The sequence below is a fragment of the Arvicanthis niloticus genome, chromosome 29 (assembly GCF_011762505.2).
Source record: "Arvicanthis niloticus isolate mArvNil1 chromosome 29, mArvNil1.pat.X, whole genome shotgun sequence".
In the NCBI taxonomy this organism is placed as follows: domain Eukaryota; kingdom Metazoa; phylum Chordata; class Mammalia; order Rodentia; family Muridae; genus Arvicanthis; species Arvicanthis niloticus.
This window is the reverse complement of record NC_133437.1, coordinates 1,275,020-1,298,510: the sequence shown is the minus strand read 5'-3', so window position 1 is coordinate 1,298,510 and position 23,491 is coordinate 1,275,020. Positions and strand designations below refer to the sequence as shown.

At 39.2% G+C, this 23,491-nt stretch overlaps 1 protein-coding gene across 13 annotated transcripts in view; it reads left to right on the top strand.

The window, feature by feature from the left end:
• The window catches only part of Cast (calpastatin), a 107,675-nt gene that overhangs the window by 56,888 nt on the left and 27,296 nt on the right, over nt 1-23,491 (top strand). For 12 of the 13 annotated variants that reach the window (XM_076926996.1, XM_076927001.1, XM_076927007.1 and 9 more), the window contains 15 exons: nt 908-961; nt 1,436-1,549; nt 2,776-2,865; nt 6,059-6,127; nt 8,460-8,558; nt 9,898-9,978; nt 10,558-10,596; nt 11,147-11,233; nt 11,337-11,426; nt 12,831-12,932; nt 16,039-16,122; nt 17,150-17,197; nt 19,409-19,504; nt 20,476-20,574; nt 23,090-23,191. In XM_076926996.1, the coding sequence (XP_076783111.1) occupies nt 908-961; nt 1,436-1,549; nt 2,776-2,865; nt 6,059-6,127; nt 8,460-8,558; nt 9,898-9,978; nt 10,558-10,596; nt 11,147-11,233; nt 11,337-11,426; nt 12,831-12,932; nt 16,039-16,122; nt 17,150-17,197; nt 19,409-19,504; nt 20,476-20,574; nt 23,090-23,191 (1,254 nt within the window). The remainder of the gene's footprint in view (nt 1-907; nt 962-1,435; nt 1,550-2,775; nt 2,866-6,058; nt 6,128-8,459; nt 8,559-9,897; nt 9,979-10,557; nt 10,597-11,146; nt 11,234-11,336; nt 11,427-12,830; nt 12,933-16,038; nt 16,123-17,149; nt 17,198-19,408; nt 19,505-20,475; nt 20,575-23,089; nt 23,192-23,491) is intronic. The other variant, XM_076926997.1, reaches the window with a different exon arrangement.

Here is a 23,491-nt window from a genome sequence, read left to right as displayed (position 1 = left end):
TGTTGAACCTGCCCCTAGATCTTTGGATGATGGCAGGTAGGTTAGTCTTGACAGTCTTCTCTGGGATGGTAGAGATGATATTAGTCACTCAGGCCCTTTTTTTTGAGACCAAGTCCTCTTGCTTCTATGACACTTGGCTGTCCAGTCTGAAAGTCATCCTGCCTCCATAGAAAGGTTGATTCTAGGGTGCCAGGAGCAACATATTTTTCTTTTTAGTGAAATGTTGCACTATATTATTAATTCAACTGTTTAAGCAAATACTTGGGACTGTAAGGTTTTCTGTAGGTTACAGAACAAAGGGAAACATTGGAAGTCCAGATATACATGGGGTCATGGGCTGAAAGGTAAGGCTTATCTGATTCTGTAAAAGGGACCCTGCCTGCAGCCTTTGAATAGTTGATTCTAGAGAGAAACATGTAGAAATAAAGTGAAAACTGTCTTCTGTTCCACATTTCAATGCTTACGGTTTATCTACCAAATGTCAAAAGAATTGGATCTTTGGGGAGGTGGTCATACCTCATCTACTATGGACTGAGACTTCAAAATCAATGCAGTGGGATGTAGAGTGTCACTGCTCAGCAAACTTAATGCTTTTGATGCCTTTGTAGGTAGCCTGTAATCTATTCATCAACCTGAGGGAATGTACAGAGCAGCCAGAAATTTAACAAGTGTGTGTCTTTGAAGACATCTTTCTAGAGAAAAGACTCAGTTTTTCCTGTGTCTGATAATGGCCACCAATGGAATCTGCTGGCTGCTCATTGTTGACCACAATGTATGCCTGGAGCTCCTCCTGAGGACAGAAGATTGTATTTATGTAGTCAGGATTGTATTTATGAGGCAATTTGTGATTATAGGAATAGTAGATTTTAATACAATAATACAGCTTTTACTTCTTTGAAATTAACAGCCACTTGTGGATCACGAGAAAAAGTCAAAAGGAAGGCCAAAAGAAGGGTCAGAGGTGAGTGATTATTGCTGGGACTGGATCCTGTGTAGCAATGTCTGTTGTGATATGAGACTGACTTGCTTCCTTAACTGAGCCAGTGCCATCGTATGGTAACAGCAATGTTCTGTAATTTTGTTTTCTTTTGATTTGCTTTTTAAGACAGGGTTTCTCAGTTTAGCCTTGACTGTTTGGAAACTAGCGCTGTAGATCAGATTTCCCTTGAACTCATAAAAATGTTCCCACCTCTGTCTTTGTGATCCACTACCACCTGGAATATTCAGTGATTCTTAATGTAGATTTTTGGAGGGTTTGCAGTATTTCAGATTTTGTACCTAATGTACAATGGCATTTACCTCACACTAATTGATATTTTCGTAATTCAAAACTGTAAAAAGCACAACTGTTATACATAGCTTTTATTCTATAAAGAAAAGTATCTAAACTGCTTTAAACTACCATCATGTTAATAATATATCTATGTACTTTCAGGCCAAACATCTTCCCAAGCATACATCAGATACAGGAAGTAAGCATGCTCATAAAGAAAAGGCACTTTCCAGATCAAAGGAACAGATGGTGTCAGAGAAATCATCAGAATCAAAGGTGAGGTTGATAAATATGAAGACACTAATCATCTTATTATTAGGTGTGGCCCCTATTGGCCCAAAGTGTACAGTTGAATTTGTGGGGTTGCACTGGATGCATTTGGTATTGTAATGATGCAGTGCTGTTGTTGCAGTGGTTTTGCAAGAGCACTGCAGGGAATATGGGATAATGGAGTGCCTGAGGAAGGCCAGCAGGTAGATTTAGGCAAATGCACTGTTTAGCTTTCTCATGCTGCCCATAGTGACCAGTCTATGATTCTGGTGTCTCCCAAGCAGAAAACTTTGAAATGAAGTTGCTTTCTAGGCCCCTGTAAACTTCAGCCAGGGAACTATTGCTCATATTTGTTCTCTGTCTCTCTTTTTCTGTCTCTCTGGGTCCATTCATCTGTCTGTATGTTGCTCTCCCACCACTGTGTGTGTGTGTGTGTGTGTGTGTGTGTGTGTGTGTGTGTTCCATCTATTCTTGATTCTATAGCCTCTAATAATTCTCCTGCCTTAGTCTTCAAAGCAACTGAACTACACCATGCCTGACTCCTGCTTCTTTACACAGAAGTCTTGAAGCATTTTTATGATCTTGTAGAAAACATGAACACATGAAACCTAAACTCAGAAATTGATTCTGTAGTTACACAATTAGAGACACTTTGCTCTTAGAAGAAGAAATATATGAGAAGCTTCTCACTGAGAATATTTGGAAGATAAAAACTAGGCCTACTTTGAAATACATTTTATATCAGAGTTTACAAATATTTGATTCAGAAGTTAGATATAACCACATTGTTTTTTTTGGCTTACAATTTTGTTGAAACTTATTTTAAACTGTCTTTAAATTACTTTTAAATTAGGTGCTAGGAAAAGATGTCAGGTCATTTCAAATAAAATCCCAATTTACAGCTTCTCTTAAAAATCAGACTATCTGGAGAACTGGGCTCAGATGACATCAGTTGGGAGGAGTGTCACAATTCCTTTGTGGGCTCCAGTTTGCCATGGCACACTGAACTCACTGGCCAGGTGTAATGGTGTTTTCACATTTGTGTGACCTAAATGGACCTTGTAGGCTCTTGAGACCAGCCCTATAATCCGTACAACTTTGCAGAAGAAAACTAGCAAACTCTCCAGTGATTTCATGAGAACAAACTGGCAGATGTTGGTGACATTTGAAGCTCATGATCTTGTCACAGTCAAATATACTTAGTCTTGTCACTCTTCTATCTCTGCTCTCAGACAAAATTTCAAGATGTTCCTTCTGCTGGTGGAAAGAGTGTGGCTGGAAGTGTGACTGTGGCCACTGCCTCGGACAAGGTGGTTGGTAAGGTGAGCACACATATACAGACATTAACCTGAACCTCTCTGCTTAGGAGGCTCCAGTTCTAAGAAGCTCATATCAAACAACCCAACATTCAGAAACAATGGATACTGTTTGTGTATATTTTTGTGAAGAAGCACATATGTTTTGGGAATTTAAAGTGAGAAAAACACTAAAATAATTTTGAAATGTATGTATCTAGTAAATACTTATTGGATGTCTGGCTTCTAAGGCCTGATATTAATGGCAAAGAAATTAAAATATAAGTTGGATCAGGCCTTGCCTTCTAGGTTCAAAGGTATGAAATCAAGGACATAAACCTTTCATGGATGCTTGAGTAGGCATTACGATCAGCTTTGAATATTCACAACAGCAGCCTTGACACTAAGTCACAATACAGCAAGGGTGTGAGTTGATAGCATGATTCTAGATGTGTTGGCTAGTCCCAAGAATTCTGCATTGGAGCAGCTTCAGATGCCAGTCTGAGTGTGTGCAGAAAGTCACAGAAAAAGGTAACATTTTCTGAAACATTTCGCTTTCTTTGATCTTGGGATTCCAGGCACATTATTTTAACCAAACTCACAAAAACTTATATGTAAAAACTTTCACATATGAGAGGTTTTGTGATAGATTACTTGTATATTATCTCAAGACCTTACCATCACCCTGGGAAAATCTTGTGACCTAGTGTGTATTTAAATGAACTAATTTGACTAATAGTAGATTTAACTAGATATGTCACAACACAAACTTTTAAGTGTATTCAAAATTTGAGGTTTGATGTTAGCAATTAACTAGCCCATGTTATCAGTAAAAGCTAAATGATCCAAATGAGAAAAGGTTACATGGAATTCTGTTATTGATTGGCTTGATTCTGGACTTTCCATATGTATTTGATTTTACTTTACTCCTGATTCATACCCATCTCAGTAGGACTAATCAAACATGTCTTATTTTAGTATGTGGCAGGTTTGAAGCATTATAGTTGACTGTAGAATGTGCTGGCCAGATTAAGAAAAGCCCCCACCTAGAGAAACATTTTATAAGGAAAGGTAGATTCCATCTGGCTCAGGGAACTCACAGAATTTGAAGAGAGAGCTCCCCTTTGTTGTAGGACATCTGGCATTCCAGGCTTGCAAACACTTTGAGGTGTTGAACAGTTTCACATGAGTTCTGGGCAGAAGCACATTCCAGTGTCAGAAAGCACAAAGTTCAGAGGTGGCTGTAAGACCAGAAAGACAGGTTAAGGGTGCTGTGGAGAATGTTGTAGGAGCTTGTGGGTACTGACAGGAAGGTGCAGGTTGCTTAGGGCTATTTCAGTGGTGCTGGTGAGTTATTATGTAGCTAACTTAGAACTATATAGAAGAAAAGAGGAAAGCTATTCAAAGTTATTGCAGAGGCAAAACATTCCAATTTAGGAACGAGTTGGCCTAAGAGGGCAGAGGTAAAGAAAATGTACAATGTGCTGGGGCTTCAGAATATGACATAAGTAGGCTATTGACACTGAAGTAAGACAAGCTAGATGCCACAGCACCACGCTTTTGGAGGTGCTCAGTATGTGGTCCAAGCACAGGGCCAACACTGTACCTGCGTAGGAATGGATTTACAGCACTGTGCTGAACCTCTGGTTACTTTGAGAAATAAGCAGAAGCTTATAGAATATATGTGGAGAAAGGACTGTGCCTAATTAGGGCTAGACTGAATTTAAATGTTTGGCAGGCCTAAGGAAAGGTATGTAGCAAAGTAATTAATGTGTCGTGTGGTTCACAGAAAAAGGGAGGGAGTAGAGGGGAAGTGGGAGAGAGAGGAGGGAATGGAGATAGAGGAGATAGAGAGAAAGGAAAAGCTAAGACAGGAAAAGGGATGAGAAAGAGTTGTGAGTGTGCATACAACTACACAAGGAAGCAGCTGACTCTAGGAAGGGGCCCAGATGCCCAGATTCTGGCTTGCACCTGGCACCATGTTCTTAGCCCCAAAATCATAGCAGTTGCTAATTTGGTATTTAATTATATAGCAAGTGCTTACATCAAACTTACCAAGTATCAAACATTAACATAACCTTCATAACTGCTAGGTAGGTACCATCATTGTCCTCATATTACTGTGAAAACATGAGGCAAGGGAAGTGATTTATAATTCCCAAGCACCTGTGTATGTCACTGTTGGTATACAAATTCGGGCAGTCTGAGATTTGCTGCCTGAAATTGATATGTTCAAATGGTACAAGGCCCAGGAAGGTTCTAAATGAAATAACTTAATCAATATAATTTCTGCCAAGAGTCCCTGGCCCTAGAGGATTTGGCATAGACCACCATCATAAGTCAGGAATATACAGACTATGTGCTACTGGAAACAGCAGAAGAGATGCACAAGGTGGCATTACAAAAGCAGAATCGGAATGCTGCTTTGTTCTGGCAGATGTGAGAGATAAGAACTGACACAGTGATGCTCCCCAGGGTCATCTTCAGAGATTATTTCTGGACAGAGGCAGGAAGGTTGCAGGTTGGAAAGTTGCCAGCTGCAGGAAGTTCAGTAATTAATAGTAAAAGGAAAAAAAAATATATGAGGAAAATCAAGAAAAGGACAATGAGCTACCAAGGCAAGAGACACAGTTGTCCTGGTGAGCAGAAACAAAGACACAGGGAACAATAGCTATCAGAAGTAGCTTCAGAAACAACTTGTAGGGTTTCAAGGCCTAGGAAAGTATGGTGGACAAAGGGCCAGGCAATCCTGGTGCAGATCATGGTTTTGTTCCTTGCTCTGTAACCCACTCTGTAACCCAGGGAAAGTCACCTCATCTCCACTATTTTCCTTCCTCTTTTCCTCTCGATCTGATCTTTCCCTTCCTGTCTTCTTCTGTCTCCCTTCCCTGCCCTCTTCTCCCTTTTCTTCAACCTCCAACTCTTCCACATACCAAACGGCATTTTAATTGCCTTTCTTCGTGTCTTTCATTGAACTTACCAGTTCTTAAGCCCGTCTATCACAAATCAGATACATTCATTTTCCTCTATGAGCCTGATCTCTCTGACCCTCTCTTTCCTGTCACTAAACAGGCTACGTGTTTGTAGCAGTTTTGAAGCATTTTCCATTACCATCCAGAGTTGATCATGGGACTACTACATGATCTAGGGTATTAATATTTGAATAATATTTGAATAAAGGTGTATGAAAGGTTTTAAAATTCTTTTATACTCCCTCTAGAAAAAAGAGAATAAATCATTAACACCAGCTTTACCTATGGAGTCCACACCGAGCAAGCCATCTGATAAGGTATGGAGACCAAAAGTCACTTCCTCATCAGGCATTTATCCTCTGCTGCCTGTCTTAGCCTGATTTCTTCTTGTTTTAAAGGAAAAATGTAATGACTTAAAATTTAAAAAGTTATGACTGAGTTAACAGTGTGGCCATCACACTATTTGTACCATTTTATGATATAAGCCCCTGTTTTGAAATTTTTAGTTTTATTATACCAAGTTCATTTATAGTTTCTCTGTGGGGCTGTACCTCGCGTGTGGGCATGGGTCCTGTTGGGCTAAGTTGTGGGTCCTGTGTTTTCTGTCACGGCTCAGGGAGGTAGAAGCATGGGAATTTGACTGAGTTTACTCTATATGGCACTGGGTGGGCCTGGGCTATGAGAATCCTCAGAACTCTGCTCGGGGCATGAGGAAATCACAGTCTGAGACCCACAGGGGCAGAGCTCTTGGGTGGGGACCCCTGGGCAAGAAAGCGTGCGGGGATTGACAGTGATGGCACTGCTGGGAGCCATGGAAGAGTTGAGACTGGGGGCATATGGGCTGGACCACTTGCAGCTGAGGGGGACGAGGGAGAGAAGCTTTGGCAGTGTCCTGTGGGGTAGTGAGACTCTTGGTCGCAGCAACTCACTTGGCTAGGTCATGGCTGGCTCAGCTAGCTTGCTTGCATTGGTGGCCTTCGTGGCAGAGAGGTCCTCTGGTGGGAGATTAGGTGGTAGCTAATTGGATGAAGGCCCCCTCTATGGTTCTCCACAGAAGGCCCCAAAGACACAAGGATCCATGGTTTTAAAAGGTTTATTGTAATGGTGGAAAGTGGATGAAGCTGTACCCTGTGACCTCAGGGTGGGCCTGAGATTAAATATCTTTTTCAAGGAGGAGGGTCTAGGAAGGAATGCTTAATTGGCTATGCCCTTTGGCCTTTAGGTATCTCATTAATATGGAGATCTCTTGAGGCTCTGAGGCCTGTAGTCACACCCTCTACCTGTGCTACCTGTGTTATGTGACCTAAGGCCACAAACCTTTCTTTGGGAGGGGCTGTGGATAAGTGAAAGTAACCAGGGCCCTGGAGCAAGGCCGAACACCAACCATCCCATTAGGGTATTATCTGGGGTATGAGGCCTGTGCTCATCTAGGTACCCAGCTGCCTCTCACAGCCCACCGCCCCACATTTCTCTTCTGGAAATATGTGTTCTTTAGCAACATGCATAGCAGTTTGAGACTTAGTGAGTATCTTGGTTGTAGAGTTGGGACATCTAAGGGTTGTCTAAGTATTCTGTATTGCCTCTCTATTGGTAAAAAATATAAGGTACTTTAAAAAAATCTGTCCCCTCTCCCACAAGAAACCACAATAATAATAAAAAAGTGGGAAATAGTCTAACGCTAATGTGCCCCAGTTTCTGGTACATATATCAACAATCCAATGAGTCCTAAAACCATTTTATGATTGTGGTAGTTGTAAAAGGAAACCATCAGACATATTCACTGATACTTTTAAGTTTGAGGTATGTAGTAAGTGTCATATATATATATATATATATATATATATATATATATATGCCTGTATATAGGAATATACAGAGTTTATGCAGGAATATACAGAGTTTATGTGCTATTGGAAACAGCAGAAAAGATGCCCAAAGTGAGAAGGCAGGGGCCGTTTTTCATGCTAGGTGCCTGTGCAGAATGAGGTATTCATAACTACAGAATAAGGTTATAGCAACCTCTCATTAATATGTTAAGTTTATGTTTGCAAACTAAACTGGCAATTCATATGTCTTTAGGATTGGTCTCACATAATTTTTCTTCAGGGTTGTCTTTGAGCAAGTCAGTGAACAACAGCAGTGCTCATTAAAGAATGGAAAAATACACATTTTTTTTAAAAAAAATAACTTCTTTTTGGAAGAGTTGTTGTCCACAGACTTTGCTAGAATGAAACTGTAGGGGATACTAAACAGCAAGAAGTACCACGTGGCTAATCCTTGCATGTCTTTGTCTTTTTCCTTCTTGACTGTCAGTCAGTACAGTGGCTTGGTAGCTTTTGCTATAGTTAATGACTTGGAATTTTTTGAAATGATGATTCTTACCTGAATGTGGATTTTTATTTTTCCAACTGAGATTTTAGACTGTGCATCTTCATATTAAGAATGAACTACATTTTAACTATTTTTGGACTTGGAAAAGTTACAATACTTGATACATCTCTGTGTAGCCCTGGCTGTCCTGGAACTCACTCTGTAGACCAGTCTGGCCTCGAACTCAGAAATCCGCCTGCCGCCTCTGCCTCCCAAGTGCTGGGATTAAAGGGTGTGCCACCACTGCCCGGCCAAATAACATATCTCTTCCGTTTCTAGTCAGGCATGGATGCTGCCTTGGATGACCTGATAGACACCTTGGGTGAACAGGAAGATACTAACAAAGATGATCCACCATATACTGGACCAGTAGTTTTGGTATGTGTTGGGTAGCAATAAGCAATCATTGTTCATGGATAGGAAAGCAAATAAAGCTGTGCCTGTCAAGCATAGGACTGCATATCACATTCTGTTAATTATATAGAAGCAGGATGGTATCGGAATTGATATTAAAATCCAAACTCAGTGGTGAGGGTGAAAATGGCCTGCCTTGTGACACTACACAGTTGCTTTGATTCAGAGTATGTCTGACAATGCTAAAACTCTCACTGGAAGAACTGACAAGGTCAGAACGTCTTGTTTTCTGTCCTTTAGACTGGATTCAGTAGACTTGAACTTATTTTGAATTTTAGATCCTTATGATCCTATATTAATCTGTTCTTGATTTCCAAGGAACAATGTAAATTTTTTTTCTGGTGTTAAAAATGTTGTAGAATAGATGAAAACATTTTCAACAGATGCCATTAAATATTTGTTTCTATAGTTTACAATAAAAGAAAAGCAGAGACAAAGACAACTCAGTCGAGAACTAAGAGAAAGTTGCTTGCACAATGAACAAATAGTGTAAGAGTCTACCAGGAAATTAGTAAAATAGCATAAAGCATGACATGGTGCCTTTGGCTCAACCAGGTTGCCAAAAGTTTAAGAATCTGACAGGTCAATTTAGGCATTAGATTCTAAAGAGGTGTTCTCTTCAGTCACAAACCCCTCCAGAGAAACCTTAGAAGCCTTGCCTCTGGGTACAGTGAAGAATAATGGCAGAACATTTGAAACCAATGTAGTCAACAGAAAATAGGAAGTTATTCGGTGCTTTTTAAAAAGAAAATGACTTACGTATGTATCTACATGGATATATTACAAAGTCATGATTTTGAATAAATTAAACCAGAGCAACAAAATGATACTATTTATATAGCATATAAAACATGCAAAGTTATAGTGTGTATTGTTCATGAATTCCTACATTTGCAATATTTTTAAAATATTCTCCTCTTCAGTTTATAGTCAGTGATAAAACTACATGCATCACAGTATTAAAAATAAACCATAGAATAAATGAAAATATTTTCAAACGTTACAAAGCATTTCCTTCTAGAGTTTATAAAAAAAATAAAAAGAAACCACAGAGAAAAAGATAATTCAATAGAAAATGTTAGAGATGATGGACTTAAAGTACAGGTACTCTCTCTAAAGCTAATTAAATAATTGTTAGTATGCATTATGCATGTAAAACTTTAGGGTTAGATTTTAGCTTCTAAATTATTTTTTTCATATCAATAGATATAGAAAGATCAGTACTGGAATAGTACTTTGGTTTTACTTATCATTCTTATCAGATTAACTACATCATTTGTCTTTATGTATGATTTTCTTCCAGGACCCAATGGATTCTGCCTTCATTGAGGCATTGGGTATAAAAGAAGGAACTATTCCTCCAGAGTATAGGAAACTTCTGGATGTGAGTTATCTTTCACTTTTATTTTACCATTTACTTCTTGGAAGACAATTCTATAACAATATCAAAATTTAGAAAATGGAATGGGGCACATACAGTTGTTATTACTGAGAAGTACTCTCTATGTGTTAGCCTTTGAAACTTCTCTGACAATGTCCTATAGACTGGATGGTTTAACTAAGAAAAATGCATTGTTTGGTGTTTATGGAAATCATAATTTGGGTGTGGCTCCTGCCAAGAGGTCAGAGGGGTAGCTCTCTTCTATGCCGGTTGACTATGCTGGTAGATGGGTATCTTCTTCCTGGGTCTTTTCACATCACCTTTCCTCTTTATTTTTCTCTGGGCCCAAATTTGTTCTCTTCATAAGGATATTCTATTTGATAAAGATTCTGACTAATGACCTTGCTTTAATGAATTCCTTACATTAGAGGTCCTATATCCACATAAATTACCGTTCTAGGGTTCTTCAGGACTTCAGCACATGAGTGGGAGAATACACAATTTAGCTCATCATAGACTGAGAATACATTTTGTCAATCAGAAGAATTAATTTTTCCTACTTCCTCCATTTTTTTGTTTCAGAAAAAAGAAGAGATCACAGGACCTCTGCCAGACTCTCCTGTGAGTTTGTGTGAATGTCTTTTAAGATCGGTATCAACACTGCGATCTTTGTTTGGGGACATAGAACTACCAGTACCAAACAGGGTTTGGTGGAACAGTCCTGTACAGTTATTCAGAAGGCTGAGTTTAAGGCCAGCCTGGATAATTTAGTTCCTGTCTCAAATTAAAAAGTAAACCAGGGCTGTAGCAGAGTAGTTGCCTAGTATGCATGAGACTCTGGGTTCAATCTCTAAGACCAGGAAAACACAAATGAAAAAATCCTATCAAAGGATGGTAGTAGGCGTGGGGCTATTCCTCTGTCCTTGGCCATTTATAATATAGAGGTAGAGTTAATAGAATAGAAGATAGAATTTTTAGAATACTAAAAATTGTTAGTAGTATGAGCACATATAATCACATGTAACTCCTTTGGAAGAGTGAAAAGGAGGAAGAGAACCTATCCCTTCCAAACATGGCTTATTTCATTAACATTTCTCATTTGGCACCTAAGGAATGCAAAAATTGTTTCTTTGCTGGACTCTCAGGTGTTACCCTGTGCTCTTTTCTCTAGAAACCTCTGGGGACTGACCATGCTATAGATGCCTTGTCATCTGATTTCACCTGTAGTTCTCCAACTGGAAAGCAAACTGAAAAAGAGGTATTGATTTCAGTTCTATTCAGAAGGACTTTGTCATAAAGTATCTTGGCTGTAAAAAAGAAAGCTTTAGTTCTGTTTGTCATAATTGTATTTTATTTTGTAGAAGTCTACTGGGGAAATTTTCAAAGCTCAGTCTGCAGGAGTGACCAGAAGTGCTGTTCCCCCACAGGAGAAGAAGAGGAAGGTGGAAGAGGTACTTACTTTCTTAAATACCCAGGGCTCATACGACAGCAGCTACTTTCTTGGCTTTGCTTATTTCTGAATGCTTCTAAAGCGCAGCCTTTATTCTAGTCATACAAGACTGTTGTAAATCAGGGCCTACGCCATGTGGCTCAGTGGGAACCCTACCCTAGATATCTCTCTCTCCCTCTTTCCTTCTCTCCCTCTCTCTTTCCCTCCTTCCTTCCCTCCCTCTCCCCCTCTTCCCCAGCTTCCTCTCCCTCTTCCTTTCTTTCTCTCTCCCTCTCTCTGCCTTTCTTGTCCTTTGTTTCTCTATTTCCCAATAGGTCTAGGTCAGTTGGTCTGTCTATCTGTCTGTCTGCATGTATGTATGTATGTATCTTTGTCTCATGTCTCCACATGGACACAGCTTTTTGCCATTCCCCACCCCCACCCCCACTAATTCCCCGGCAAAATAAACCTTTTGCCCTAGATCTGTTGCATGGAGTGTTTTCTTGGTGGCATACCCTTGGTATACACCCCCACTCACACCTACCCCTGCCACCAATTTATGCTAACAAAGACCATCTCATCTTCTAACACATAAGAGACTATGAAATAATAATAATAATAAGAGACTATTCAGACTATGAAATCTTAGACTTGAAGCTTCCTAAAGGGAGCTTTGTGAGCCACTACTGGGATGTCAGCACAATTGCTTCTGTCTTCCTCTTATAACAGCAACCAGCCATAACCTAATTCTCAGTCTTCAAATTTGATCCTGCAGCTCCAGGCTGGATGTGGGTGTATACGCCCTGTGAATGGTGCTGATAATGCTAAGGACCATTTCTATCAGGGTTGCCTCTACTCTACCCTGCTGGCATGAACAGTTTGCTTTTATCTGTAGGACTGAGGGAACTGTAGGGAGCACCACACCCTGAGAGTGGAAGTTCTCATAGACCCAACACTGTGCCTTTAGAACCCACTTCAGCTTCTTACTTACTTGAGCTTGGCTGTTTTGAAGGGTGGGGCTTTCAGAATGCCTTACTAACACATTTTTTAAAAACAGAAAAAGAGTTGTGCAAGTTTACTTGCTTTCAGCTTTAATTTTGATAAAGGTCTTTTGTAATATCATTACTATAATCATATATCTAACTTGCCAAGTAATGGTTGAAGTGTGCCCGATAGCTGTTGCTATAGGAATGGGTCTGGTATCTTAGACCAAGTTTTCATTTGTCAGTAAGTTCTTTTTCCTTCCTCTTTTAATTTTCAAAAATGTTTCCTCCATATCATAATTTCCCAATCCAGAATTCATCTTCTGTATTTAAAATGTACATTTTACAAATAAGCAAGTAGATAATATAGATAATCCAAGCTCTAAATGGTTTTGTTGTTTTGTGGGGGGGGTTTTATGCATAAACTTTTTCATTTTTAACAGAAGGTCATGAATGATCAAGCCCTCCAGGCTCTGTCTGATTCACTGGGCACCCGGCAGCCAGATCCTCAGAGCCACCTTAGCCAAGCCGAGCAAGTCAAAGAGGTAATGATTGTTTAAATTCATATTCAAAGCCTGTTAGTCTACAGCTCACAGCTGAGTACTGGCACATGATTAGAATTCTTATACATTGTTAGAATTGAGAACGAACTACTCTTTACTTTCCTTCCCTTTCAGAGTAAATGCAGGTATTTATTGCTAGGGAATGAGCAACTGAGACAGATGTTTAAGTGTTTATGTGAAACATCTGTTATGTCAATACGTGGAAAGTAAGGGTGGAGGAGTGGCTCAGTAGTCATTCACTGACCTGGCCTATGCAAGGACCTGGGTCAGAATCTAGTACTTGAAGAACGGAAAACCATTTTGTCCAGTATGTTAGCATACATCTGAGATTCTAGAACTAGGGAGACTGAAGCAGGGGGATTATAAACATGTTTTAGAACAGCCTGAGCTACATGATAAAACCTTGTCAGATGAAAAGGGAAATGGTGGGAGGGGGGGAGAAGAAAAAGAAACACTATCCTTGCCAAAGCAAAGGAGGCATCTAAGCAAGGTAACAGTTGTAGTGTAGTGAGAACCTGTGAGATTTGATGTTTCTAGGTATTGGGAATTTGTATTTTCAGGAAAGCTTATGGAGGTACATGATTATAGAAGAGTGTAATAAACCTTCTTTTGCTTAACTATAGGTATGAAGGTTGAAAAAAAAATGTCTTAGGTTAAAATAAACTGAAGAGTTGAACAACAATCACGCTACCATTTGCTTACTGGAGCTCATGCACATTTAGAACATGTTTGTCTCATACCCTCCCTCCCCTAGCAAGCCCTTGCAAGCTTCCCACTGGTATAGAAGTATAATATTAAGTTATGATTTTTGTATACTTGTTTTTTCAATCAGTTCTCCTAGGAAAAGAGAAAGGACAGAAATAAGTTGCCTGTGTCTGACAAGTCAGGAATCCTAGAAGGAGATGAATAGAATTTTTGGTTAAAGGCTTTAGGACTACTCTCTCAGATCAGGAAAAGGAATGTAGCAAACAGCATTGTCACAATGCCCATGGCTCTGCTGTCACTTCCTGTTTAGGGTTGTCAGGGAAGTACAGTCTTCCTGACTTCCATGAACTCTGCCTGAGCCTGAATTGGCCCAGGTCTACTATGGGCCAGTTTCTGTCTTCTCCTTTCTGGGAGGGCTCACCTACTGCAGTGTGGCATGAGAAGCTTCATGAGGGTGAACGTAAGGGAGCTGGAGAAACAATCCCTATCCTCCAGGACCATGTGATATGCTCAGAAGAAAGGGAACATGGGTCCAAAGATCATGAGGTGCACATTATTCAGAGGTTGCTGTTTCTAAAGAGCTGGTCTTGGTGGAGCTCTGGGTGTGGCCAGCAGGCCAGGCTGAAGCTGTGTTTCCATCACCTGGGAGCTATAGATTTCAGGATTGCCTTAGGCTTTTTATAGATAATTAGAGTAATTTAATAAGATAGTATATGTGGAGAGAGCAACTATAAACCTGGTCGAACTTGCAGTACAGTCTAACTCATTCAGTCACTTACCCACAGGAATAGGTGGGAAAAGTGACATAAAAGTAACTCATTTCACAGCTTTCTTAATCTCATTACTTTATGTGGTATGCATGAAAATGTGTTCACTATCAACTAGAAACCACCGAGTACTAGTAAACTAATAACGTTCTAACCTTATGTCATGCAAGCTTTTCCCTAGTCCTAAACTATAACTATTTCTTAAGAAGATCTTTCAGTTCTCTAAGTGTTTGGGCTAATTTGTGGAATCTGGGGTGGTCATTTATAGTGAGTTGACTGGTGTTTTTATAAGGCTCCCAAAGGCCCTCCTTATAGAAGTCAATGGCCACCATAGCCTCCCCCCCCCCTTTTACTAGGCAGCACTTGTACAAAATATAGAAATTTCCAGAGAGACCCAAGCTCACTTCAAGGGTTATATCATATGATAAAATAAACATTTATTTTAACTATAATGATATTTTTTAAGTCACACCCTATTTTTATATAATATGTTTACCTGGTCCAGTATGTTTTCAGTTTGGTCTTTTTAGTATCTATGTAACTGTAAAACAAATCAAAGAGGTAACAGAAAGGCTTCAGCTGTGTGTGTATCTGTCACTGCCCATAGCCTGGAAATAAGTAGAGTCTTCCTGTGTCATCGATCTTAATGGTGTTTCCTTAAGGCACACCTCCCAGTGTTGGGCAGTATTGCTGCATATCAGAACCTCATAGGCAGCAATAGAGTAAAACATGAAATTAATTCAAAAAGAAAAAAAGTCCTTTCCATCCTAAATAACCTAAGATTCTAGTCCCAGAACAGAGAACAGTGCCTGGCTGATTAAAATTGCTTAATAATTTTAAAGAATTAATAGAAAGTACAGTCCAGTCTGAGGTTGAGGTAGAGAGTGGAACAGTGGGTTGAGTCAGAATTTGCTTAAATTGTGACACCTGTCTTAGGTTTTAAGCCCTTGCTTTGAAGTAGATCCAAATCCTTATACATAGAATTTTAAGGACTCAACCTGCAGATTTTATTGCAAATGCTGTAGAAGAGAATTAGAAGTTTACTTTAGAGCTACTTATTTCTAATATATTGATTTGCTCCTGGTTCACTGGTCTTATAAGTCTTGCTGCTATTGGAGGGAATCCTTTATAAATTTCTAAAACCAATTCTCCATGAAGAAGCCATATCTGTGACTCTGCTTCTCCCATTTCTGAATTGGATGAGAGAATTGGTTATGATTTTTTTTTCTTTCTTCTTAGATAACCACCCTGTTGGGGCAAGATATATGTAAACTAGTAAAGTAATTATAGCTAATTTCTGTGCTGTGCTTTCTGTCCTCCAAGGAGCCTTTATTTACTTTGATGAGCCTTTAAAGTCAATGAGCTAAGGAAGGATTGTTAGCCAGAGGGGTAACATTCTAAAAAATCCCATGGCTTCCTAAGGCCTAGACCAAGCAGGGTATCTCAGCATTTCTGCTCACAAGTGCTCTCCAGTCTTATGTTTTGTGGTTTACAAAGCATTCCAAATGCTTTAATCTACTTGTGTACTTTTTTATAGTACATGAAGTAGGTGACATCTGTCTATATCACATTCATTATTTAATTGCTGCTTTTTCCCCTCTCTCCATTGTCATCAGGCAAAAGCAAAAGAAGAAAGGCAGGAGAAGTGTGGTGAAGATGAGGACACAATCCCGGCTGAGTACAGGTTAAAACCAGCCAAGGTAAATTCTCTGCATAGCAGCACAGGTATGGTGAAATCGAGGAGGACACAGTTCTGGCTGGGTACAGGTTAAAGCCAGCCACAGTAAACTCTCTGCATAGCAGCACACATATCTGTAGTCATGCTTATGGTATACCTTTCTTTGACACTGGGGACAGCTTTGGCTATCCCACTTCTGATATCAACTCTGAAGAAGCTAGACCCATTTCTCTTGGCTTTCTGCTTCTAAGGTATTTAATCTCCTTAGTGATGGTTTATCCTTTGTAAAGTCGTCATTAAAGCTCTCACCTATTTGACTATTTGGGAGGAGGAGAAAACATTCCCTAAATTGTGAAATCTCATGTTCAAAACTAAACAGTATTTAAATTACAATTATTTACCCTCACTCTGGGTTGGAGAATTGATGCTTTTTCTTTTCTATTTTGAGACACATTCTCAGGTAGACTTAACTAGTCTCAGACTCACTCTGTAGCGGAGACTATTCTTGAACACCTGCTGCTGGCATCATAGGCATGTGCCTGCATATCCAGCTTGGTAGAACTGGATACTTTTTTATTTTTTCATTATGGATGGGGTAGCCGAATGGTTCAGTGGATAGAAGGACTTGACACCAAGACTATCTAACTTAGATCCCTGGGTCCTACGTGATAGGGAGAGAACTAAATTGTCTAATTGTTCTCTGACCTTCACGTGTGTTTCACATTACCTGTGCGCCACACACACACACACTCTAAGTATTAAAAAAATTTCATTAACATACTTGTGCTATTCTTGTCTAAAACCTTTTGTTTGTTTATCCTTTTGCCTTACCAATTGAACAAATCTCAGCATACTTAAAAATGTTTGATCTTTTGATCAGATTCCCGTTTTGTCACTTCATAAAACTTAAATCTAAAACTAATTTACTCAAGTATAAGAAAAAATAAGCTTACCTCTCACATCCTGGATTTGCCTAAAACAAATATAATGGGACATGAGAGCATTTTTTTTAATTTTTATCTTTAATATATTTCCAATTTTATTTACAGGATAAAGATGGAAAACCACTATTGCCAGAGCCTGAAGAAATGTCTAAGGTTGGAGTATAACTTTTTCCTAATACTTAAACATAGCAGAAATATAAGGAGTAATTAAGATCATTTAAAAAGACCATATTTTACATGTAGCCTAGTGCTGAGGAGAGCTCTGGTAGTAACTAAGTGCTGAAGCCTCTGCTCTTTTGCATATATTTTAATGATGCTTTCCCTCATGAATTATTATAAGACTTTTAGTTTCTAAGCAGCATTCATCAATCATTAGGAGTTAATGGCAACAGAGCTTTTACGTTCTTTTCTTTTCTTTTCTTTTCTTTTCTTTTCTTTTCTTTTCTTTTATTTTGGTTTTTTGAGACAGGGTTTCTCTGTGTAGTGGCTGTCCTGGAACTCACTCTGTAGACCAGGCTGGCCTCGAACTCAGAAATCCGCCTGCCTCTGCCTCCCAAGTGCTGGGATTAAAGGCGTGCGCCACCACCGCCCGGCTACGTTCTATTATTTTAGAATTTAATTTAGACTTTGATTTAAGAACACTATGAACTAATCTATTATTTTTATATTGCCTTATATTTGCATAGTTTCCTGTCATGTTATCACCAATTAACAGCATTTATTAATCACCTACTATTTGTTCAACATCACTCCAAGTGATTTTCACATCTTTTGTTTCCCTTTGATTTTTAATGAGCCATTGTGTGTAGTTAGTATTGATTGCATTAGTACAGATATGGGATTATTTATTGGTGCATGGGCAATTTCCCAGTAGTTATACCACTGAAGAAAAGTAGTTTCTGTATTCCATCAGCCATTAACTGCCTGAGCTTCTCAAAGAGATATGTGTCTTGCTAAGCCCCTCTCCCAACCATGATAGGCTGGTAGGCTGCATGTTGTGTGTGCAATTATCAATATAGGCAACTTCAGCTGCTTGGAGTTTATGGGTGCAGCAACCATGTCCTTTCTCAAAAAAGCACACCACTCCCCATTTTCTGTTCCTTGTTCCAAGATATTCCCTGAGCCTTTGGGGTGTGTGTGTGTGTGTGTGTGTGTGTGTGTGTGTGTGTGTAGGGGGGTGAGCAATGTGTCCCATTTAGGGCAGAGTATTTACCAATCACTAATTCTCAGCATTTTGATCAAATATCAGTCTCTGCATTAACCTGCCAAGAAAAGAAGTTTTTATGCCTGATGTCAGGAGTAGCACTAATCTATAGCTTTTCACATGTTTTATGAGTTTTTATTCTAGTTTTAGAGTGAGGACATAGAGGCAATAGAACATGGATATAACCCAAGGTCACACAGCTAGGAAATACTAGGTCCACAACTCAGACCTTTGGCTGTCCCACCAGGGGCCCAGCTTCTGAGTTACACATTTTCACCATAAGTTATTGTCTTAGTTAGGGTTTTACTGTTGTGAGTAGACACCATGACCAAGGCAAGTCGAATAAAGGGCAGTATTTAATTGGGACTGGCTTACAGGTTCAGAGGTTCAGTCCAGTATCATCTGAAAGCGGCTAGTGGAAGACTGACTTCCAGGTAGTAGGGAGAGGGTCTTAAGCCCATACCCACAGTGACACACTCCAACAGTGCCACATCTTCTAATAGTGACACTCCCTGAGCCCAGAATATATAAACCATCAGTTACTTTTAATAGAATTCCCACATGGACTGGCTCTGCTGGGAGAAATGGGGTCATCAAATTTTCCTGACAGAAACAATTTCCTATCATTTCCTCTCCTTTCTGTCTTTTCCCGTTTTTTAGTTATAGGAAACAAGTAAGAATTGTGTTTTCTCTGCTTTATTCTGAAAGGAAATCATTAAGAATTAATTAATTACTCTTAATTAATTAATTAATCACTTTTAAAACTGCAATTCTTTATCAGTGAAAGCAGGAACTTTTGGGTAAAAGTCTATAACAATCTTTTTATTTGTTACATTGAAAAGTGATTTACTCTATTTTTCTAAATAATTAAAACTTTATTGTAAATACTTATATATAAAATGATCACAAAGCGTGATTAGACTTCTCAGTTCATAGAGTGTATCAGGTAAGTAAAAAATCTTTAGCTGTCCCACAGTGCTAAGGTGTCCAGTATTCTATACTTGTGTGACATTTTTTTTCTCATAGATAAATGACATATATGTCTTATCAAGCTAGCTTTTGATTTGTTAAGCAAGTTTAAAAAAACACTGTCCTATGCTTTTACACAGCAGAGTGTCTTCTAACCCTGCATTTTTTTTTTTTTTTTTTTTTTTTTACAGTGTCTGAGTGAGTCAGAGCTGATTGGGGAGCTTTCAGCAGATTTTGGCCGATCCACATATCAAGACAAACCATCTATGGCAACTGAAAAAATAGAAGTATGCTTCTGATAATATGTCTTGGGGTTATTAGTGTTCATTTTTTATCTGATCTGGTTAAATAAAATTGCCACACTTCTCAACCCAGAAATCTTTACTCTTCTTCCTACCTTCATGTCCATTAGAATCACTCTGAAGGATGTTTCCAGTCACATGTCCTGATCCCTGTGAAAGGATGCCATACATGCCACTGCTAATGTACTCTAGCCCTGGCTTACTTTCTACCAGTTCATTCCTGTTTCACTCAACAGGAAGGCTCTGCAGAAAGTGGCATTTTGTTATTGTGCTTTTTCTCCCTTACTCATCCCACCCTTTACTAAAAGGAATTCTCATGGTAGGGTTCTTAGTGTTGTTGTTGTTGTGTGAGTGTGTGTGTGTGTGTGTGTGTGTCCATGTTAAAGCAATAGTTTAAAAGGTTCTAAGATATATTGGTGCTTCTTCAACCCCAAGATCTATCAGTTTAAAAAGTGCAACCCTGAAGGATGACAAGAGCATGCTTTGTTAGTGCTCTTTCTCCTGAGTGCTTGGCTAGGAAATCTTTGCAAAACTGTCTGGATTAAAAACATTTGAAAATTACTGGACCCTGACCCTAGAATTCCTCAGTGTATTGGGGTGAGATTCTGAGAATACGTTTTCTCACAACATCTCCAGGGACCACACGGAGACTCCTATTTAGTATCATTTTATACATTAGTGCACTGCACATATTTAAGATTTTCAAGATGCTCTCAGATAGCCCTTGAGGTACTATCTATATTAACATGTTCTTCTTTCACAAATATAATACCAGTCTCCAAATTCCAATTACAGTCACTGAAAAGTTTTTAACATGTCTTGGCAGGAATATTGTTCAATAAGCATTCAAAAGAATCATGCTTATAACTTACATCTAGTAGTGTCTGAGGCACTGTTGTTCAGTTTATTTGTCAGGTAGTCCTAAAGTTATTCAGAGTACTTGCTTCTTTTCTCAGAAATCTAAGGACACATCCCAAACTCCTGTGGGGGAGACTGTGCCTCGGGCCTCCATGTGCAGTATACAGTCAGCACCACCCAAGCCAGCAGCATCCTTGGTGAGTGATGATGTCATTAGCATTGAAAGGGCCTTGGACAAGCTCTGTTCTTTCTCCTCTGACTTGCTACTGTTTGTCATCATAATATTATCCCAAGAAAATGAAGCAAAAGTAATGCAGAGTTGCTGTGCATTACCCTTTGTGCTTCAGGGCTGTGCTGGAAGTCTCATCTGCACTTAACTCTTAATTCAGCTTCTGCCTGTGCTGCTTTGCTTTTATCTTCTGAAATCCTTTGTAGTCCACAACCATCTCCAATAGTCCATCAGTCAGCCCTTTGTCCTGGAATTTGACAGAAAGGCCAGTACCACATGTCTTCCTGGTTCTCATCATAGAATGCTTTACACTCAAATCATGGCCACAACCCAGCCCCTTTTCCCATTGGAGGAAAGATTGTTGCATCCCTCTGTCTGGCCTTTGTTGTTTCTTACTTTTCTTTCCTTCTAAATTTTGAATGAAGTGTGGTATTTAACTAGTTAAGTCCTTATTTGCTTTTGATCTTTGTGGGTTTTGTTCCTGACTCAGGTACCACTGTTCCACACTTACAAAATCTTCTTTTAGGACATGTTTTCCAGATCTTCTGTAGTATCTCCTTGTTCATGATGCTAAGGATAGATCTGATCTGGAGATTCTTTTCTGCTTCCCAGGCATGGCTTTCACTGACCTCCATCTGCCAGTCCATTTGATGTTTATGAGTATACTATAAAGGTTTTATGCTGACCTTGAGAAGTATACCTGTTACCCAGACCCTTACCTCTCATGAGAATGAGAAGTGTGGCCCAGTTCTTGGATGCCTTTCAGCTGTCTACAGATTAGGCCAGACCTCAAGTTATGACATACTTTCAACAATCCTATATGGAAAACAGGCAGGGGACATGGGTAAAGGAACCTTCTCTTGCATAATTTACAACTGCTTCCATGTGGAGGCCAGGATTACACTGAGAAGTTTGAATAACATTTCCCAGAGGAAACAGTGAGGTAGAAATATAAAGTACTTGATGTACTTGGGATGTGTTCATTTAGATGCTTTAGAGAACCAGCACCTACATAATGAAGAAATTAATAAATACATGTAGGGTGTAATGTAGGGTGCTTATGTTGTGGGAAATATTTCTAAAAAGGAGCAAGTTTCTGAGCTACATAGGGCATCAGTGGGCCATATAGCTCCAGTGGAGTGTTCTCATCTCAGCAGACTCTCTGGCCTAGAGCTCCCCAGACATCTCCACTGGACTTGCTAAGTTTCTTTGACAGGTCACTGCCACGCCAGCCCCATACAATGACTGCCCACCTCTAGGTTAGCTGTCACAATTCCCAGTAACCTGGTAAAAATCGAAACTCTAGAAGCTTATAATTAATCAGTCAGATTTATATATCAACAAATTCTCAATTCACAAGATGCCCACACAATAATTTCAGAGCCAATTGATAATGATACAAGCTGCCCACCTAGATTAGACAAGTTATCCCAATCATTCTATCCCTATATGATATTATAGCTACCTTGGCTATTTAAAGCCACACAGAATCTGAATCGTCCTGTTCATCCTCTGTTTTCCTCCTCCTCTTCTCCTGTGTGGATCCCTGTCTCTGCAACTCTTAGCTCTGTCTCCCTTTTCCCTGTTCAATCACAGGTTTCTTGGTATTTTAATATTTAAATTAATTGGGCAAGGAACATCCTGTTACATGCTTATGCAGGTTAAGTGTGGTGTCTTGTTTTCTATCTATGAAAAACATTCTGGTGAGGAAAACATTCAACTAAGTTTTAAAAGCCACTATGGAACAGTTAGGACCCTCAGTTTGGAAAGCCAGAACAAAGTCTTGTCTTTTGGCCCATACATTGTTTCTTCATTTGCCCTAATATCTGTCACTTGTGCTTCCTGTTCTTTCTTTTAAGGCCAGTGTAGCCAAATCAGGCTTATAACAAGTGAATTTATATATATATATATATATATATATATATATATATATATATATATATATATATATATATTTATATTTATATATATATATATATATATATTTATATATATATATATATATTTATATATATATTTATATATATATCATTAGGAATAACAAGACTCAGGTAGGTGGTTCTCATTGCGTAGTGAGGAAAATCAGTAACAAGGAGGATCCTGAGCCACCTATTAGCCATTATTAACAAGTAGAAGCTGCAGACAACAAATACGGGCCTCCTTCCCTGGGCCTGACCAGGCCCCAAGGCAAAGACCCTGCCTCCATTCTCTCCTGTCAGCCTCTGTTACTTTCTCTACCTTCATTATTCATGTATCAAAATTCCACCTAGATCTGGTAACGTTTTCAATCCATAAACTGCACACAGAGTATTTAATATAACAAACTTGCTTTAATTTTTAATTCTTGACATTGCAAAACGTCCATTCTAGTCAAATTGATAGCTCAAGCTATTAAAGATAATGTAGACTTGAAATAAGTGTGTGCCTTTCTGAATTGATAAGGGTGAGTAACCGCTTAGGCTAATCTACCTGTGTTTTTGCAGAAGGGCTCGGTGCCAGATGATGCTGTAGAAGCCTTGGCTGGAAGCCTGGGGACAAGAGAAGCAGATCCAGAATATGAAAAGTCTGTGGTGGATAAAGTCAAGGTAAGGGCAGCTCAAATGCTTTTACAAAATGACTTATTAACCATCTACTTTGGCCCTCCAATGAGTTAGTGCTTTGTTTTTTAAAAATATATCTATAACGCACAATCAGCTATTTTTCTTTAATACTGTACATAATAATCTAACCCCCAGGAAGTTCCAATATTGATCTACCATAGTGGATAGGTTACATGCCTGTGTCCAGGTTCGATGAATCACATTTTTGTCTACCTGTATTTTTTTTACTTTTCTGATGAATTACAAGAAACTTAGCATGTACCTCATACAACTCCCACCCTGCCC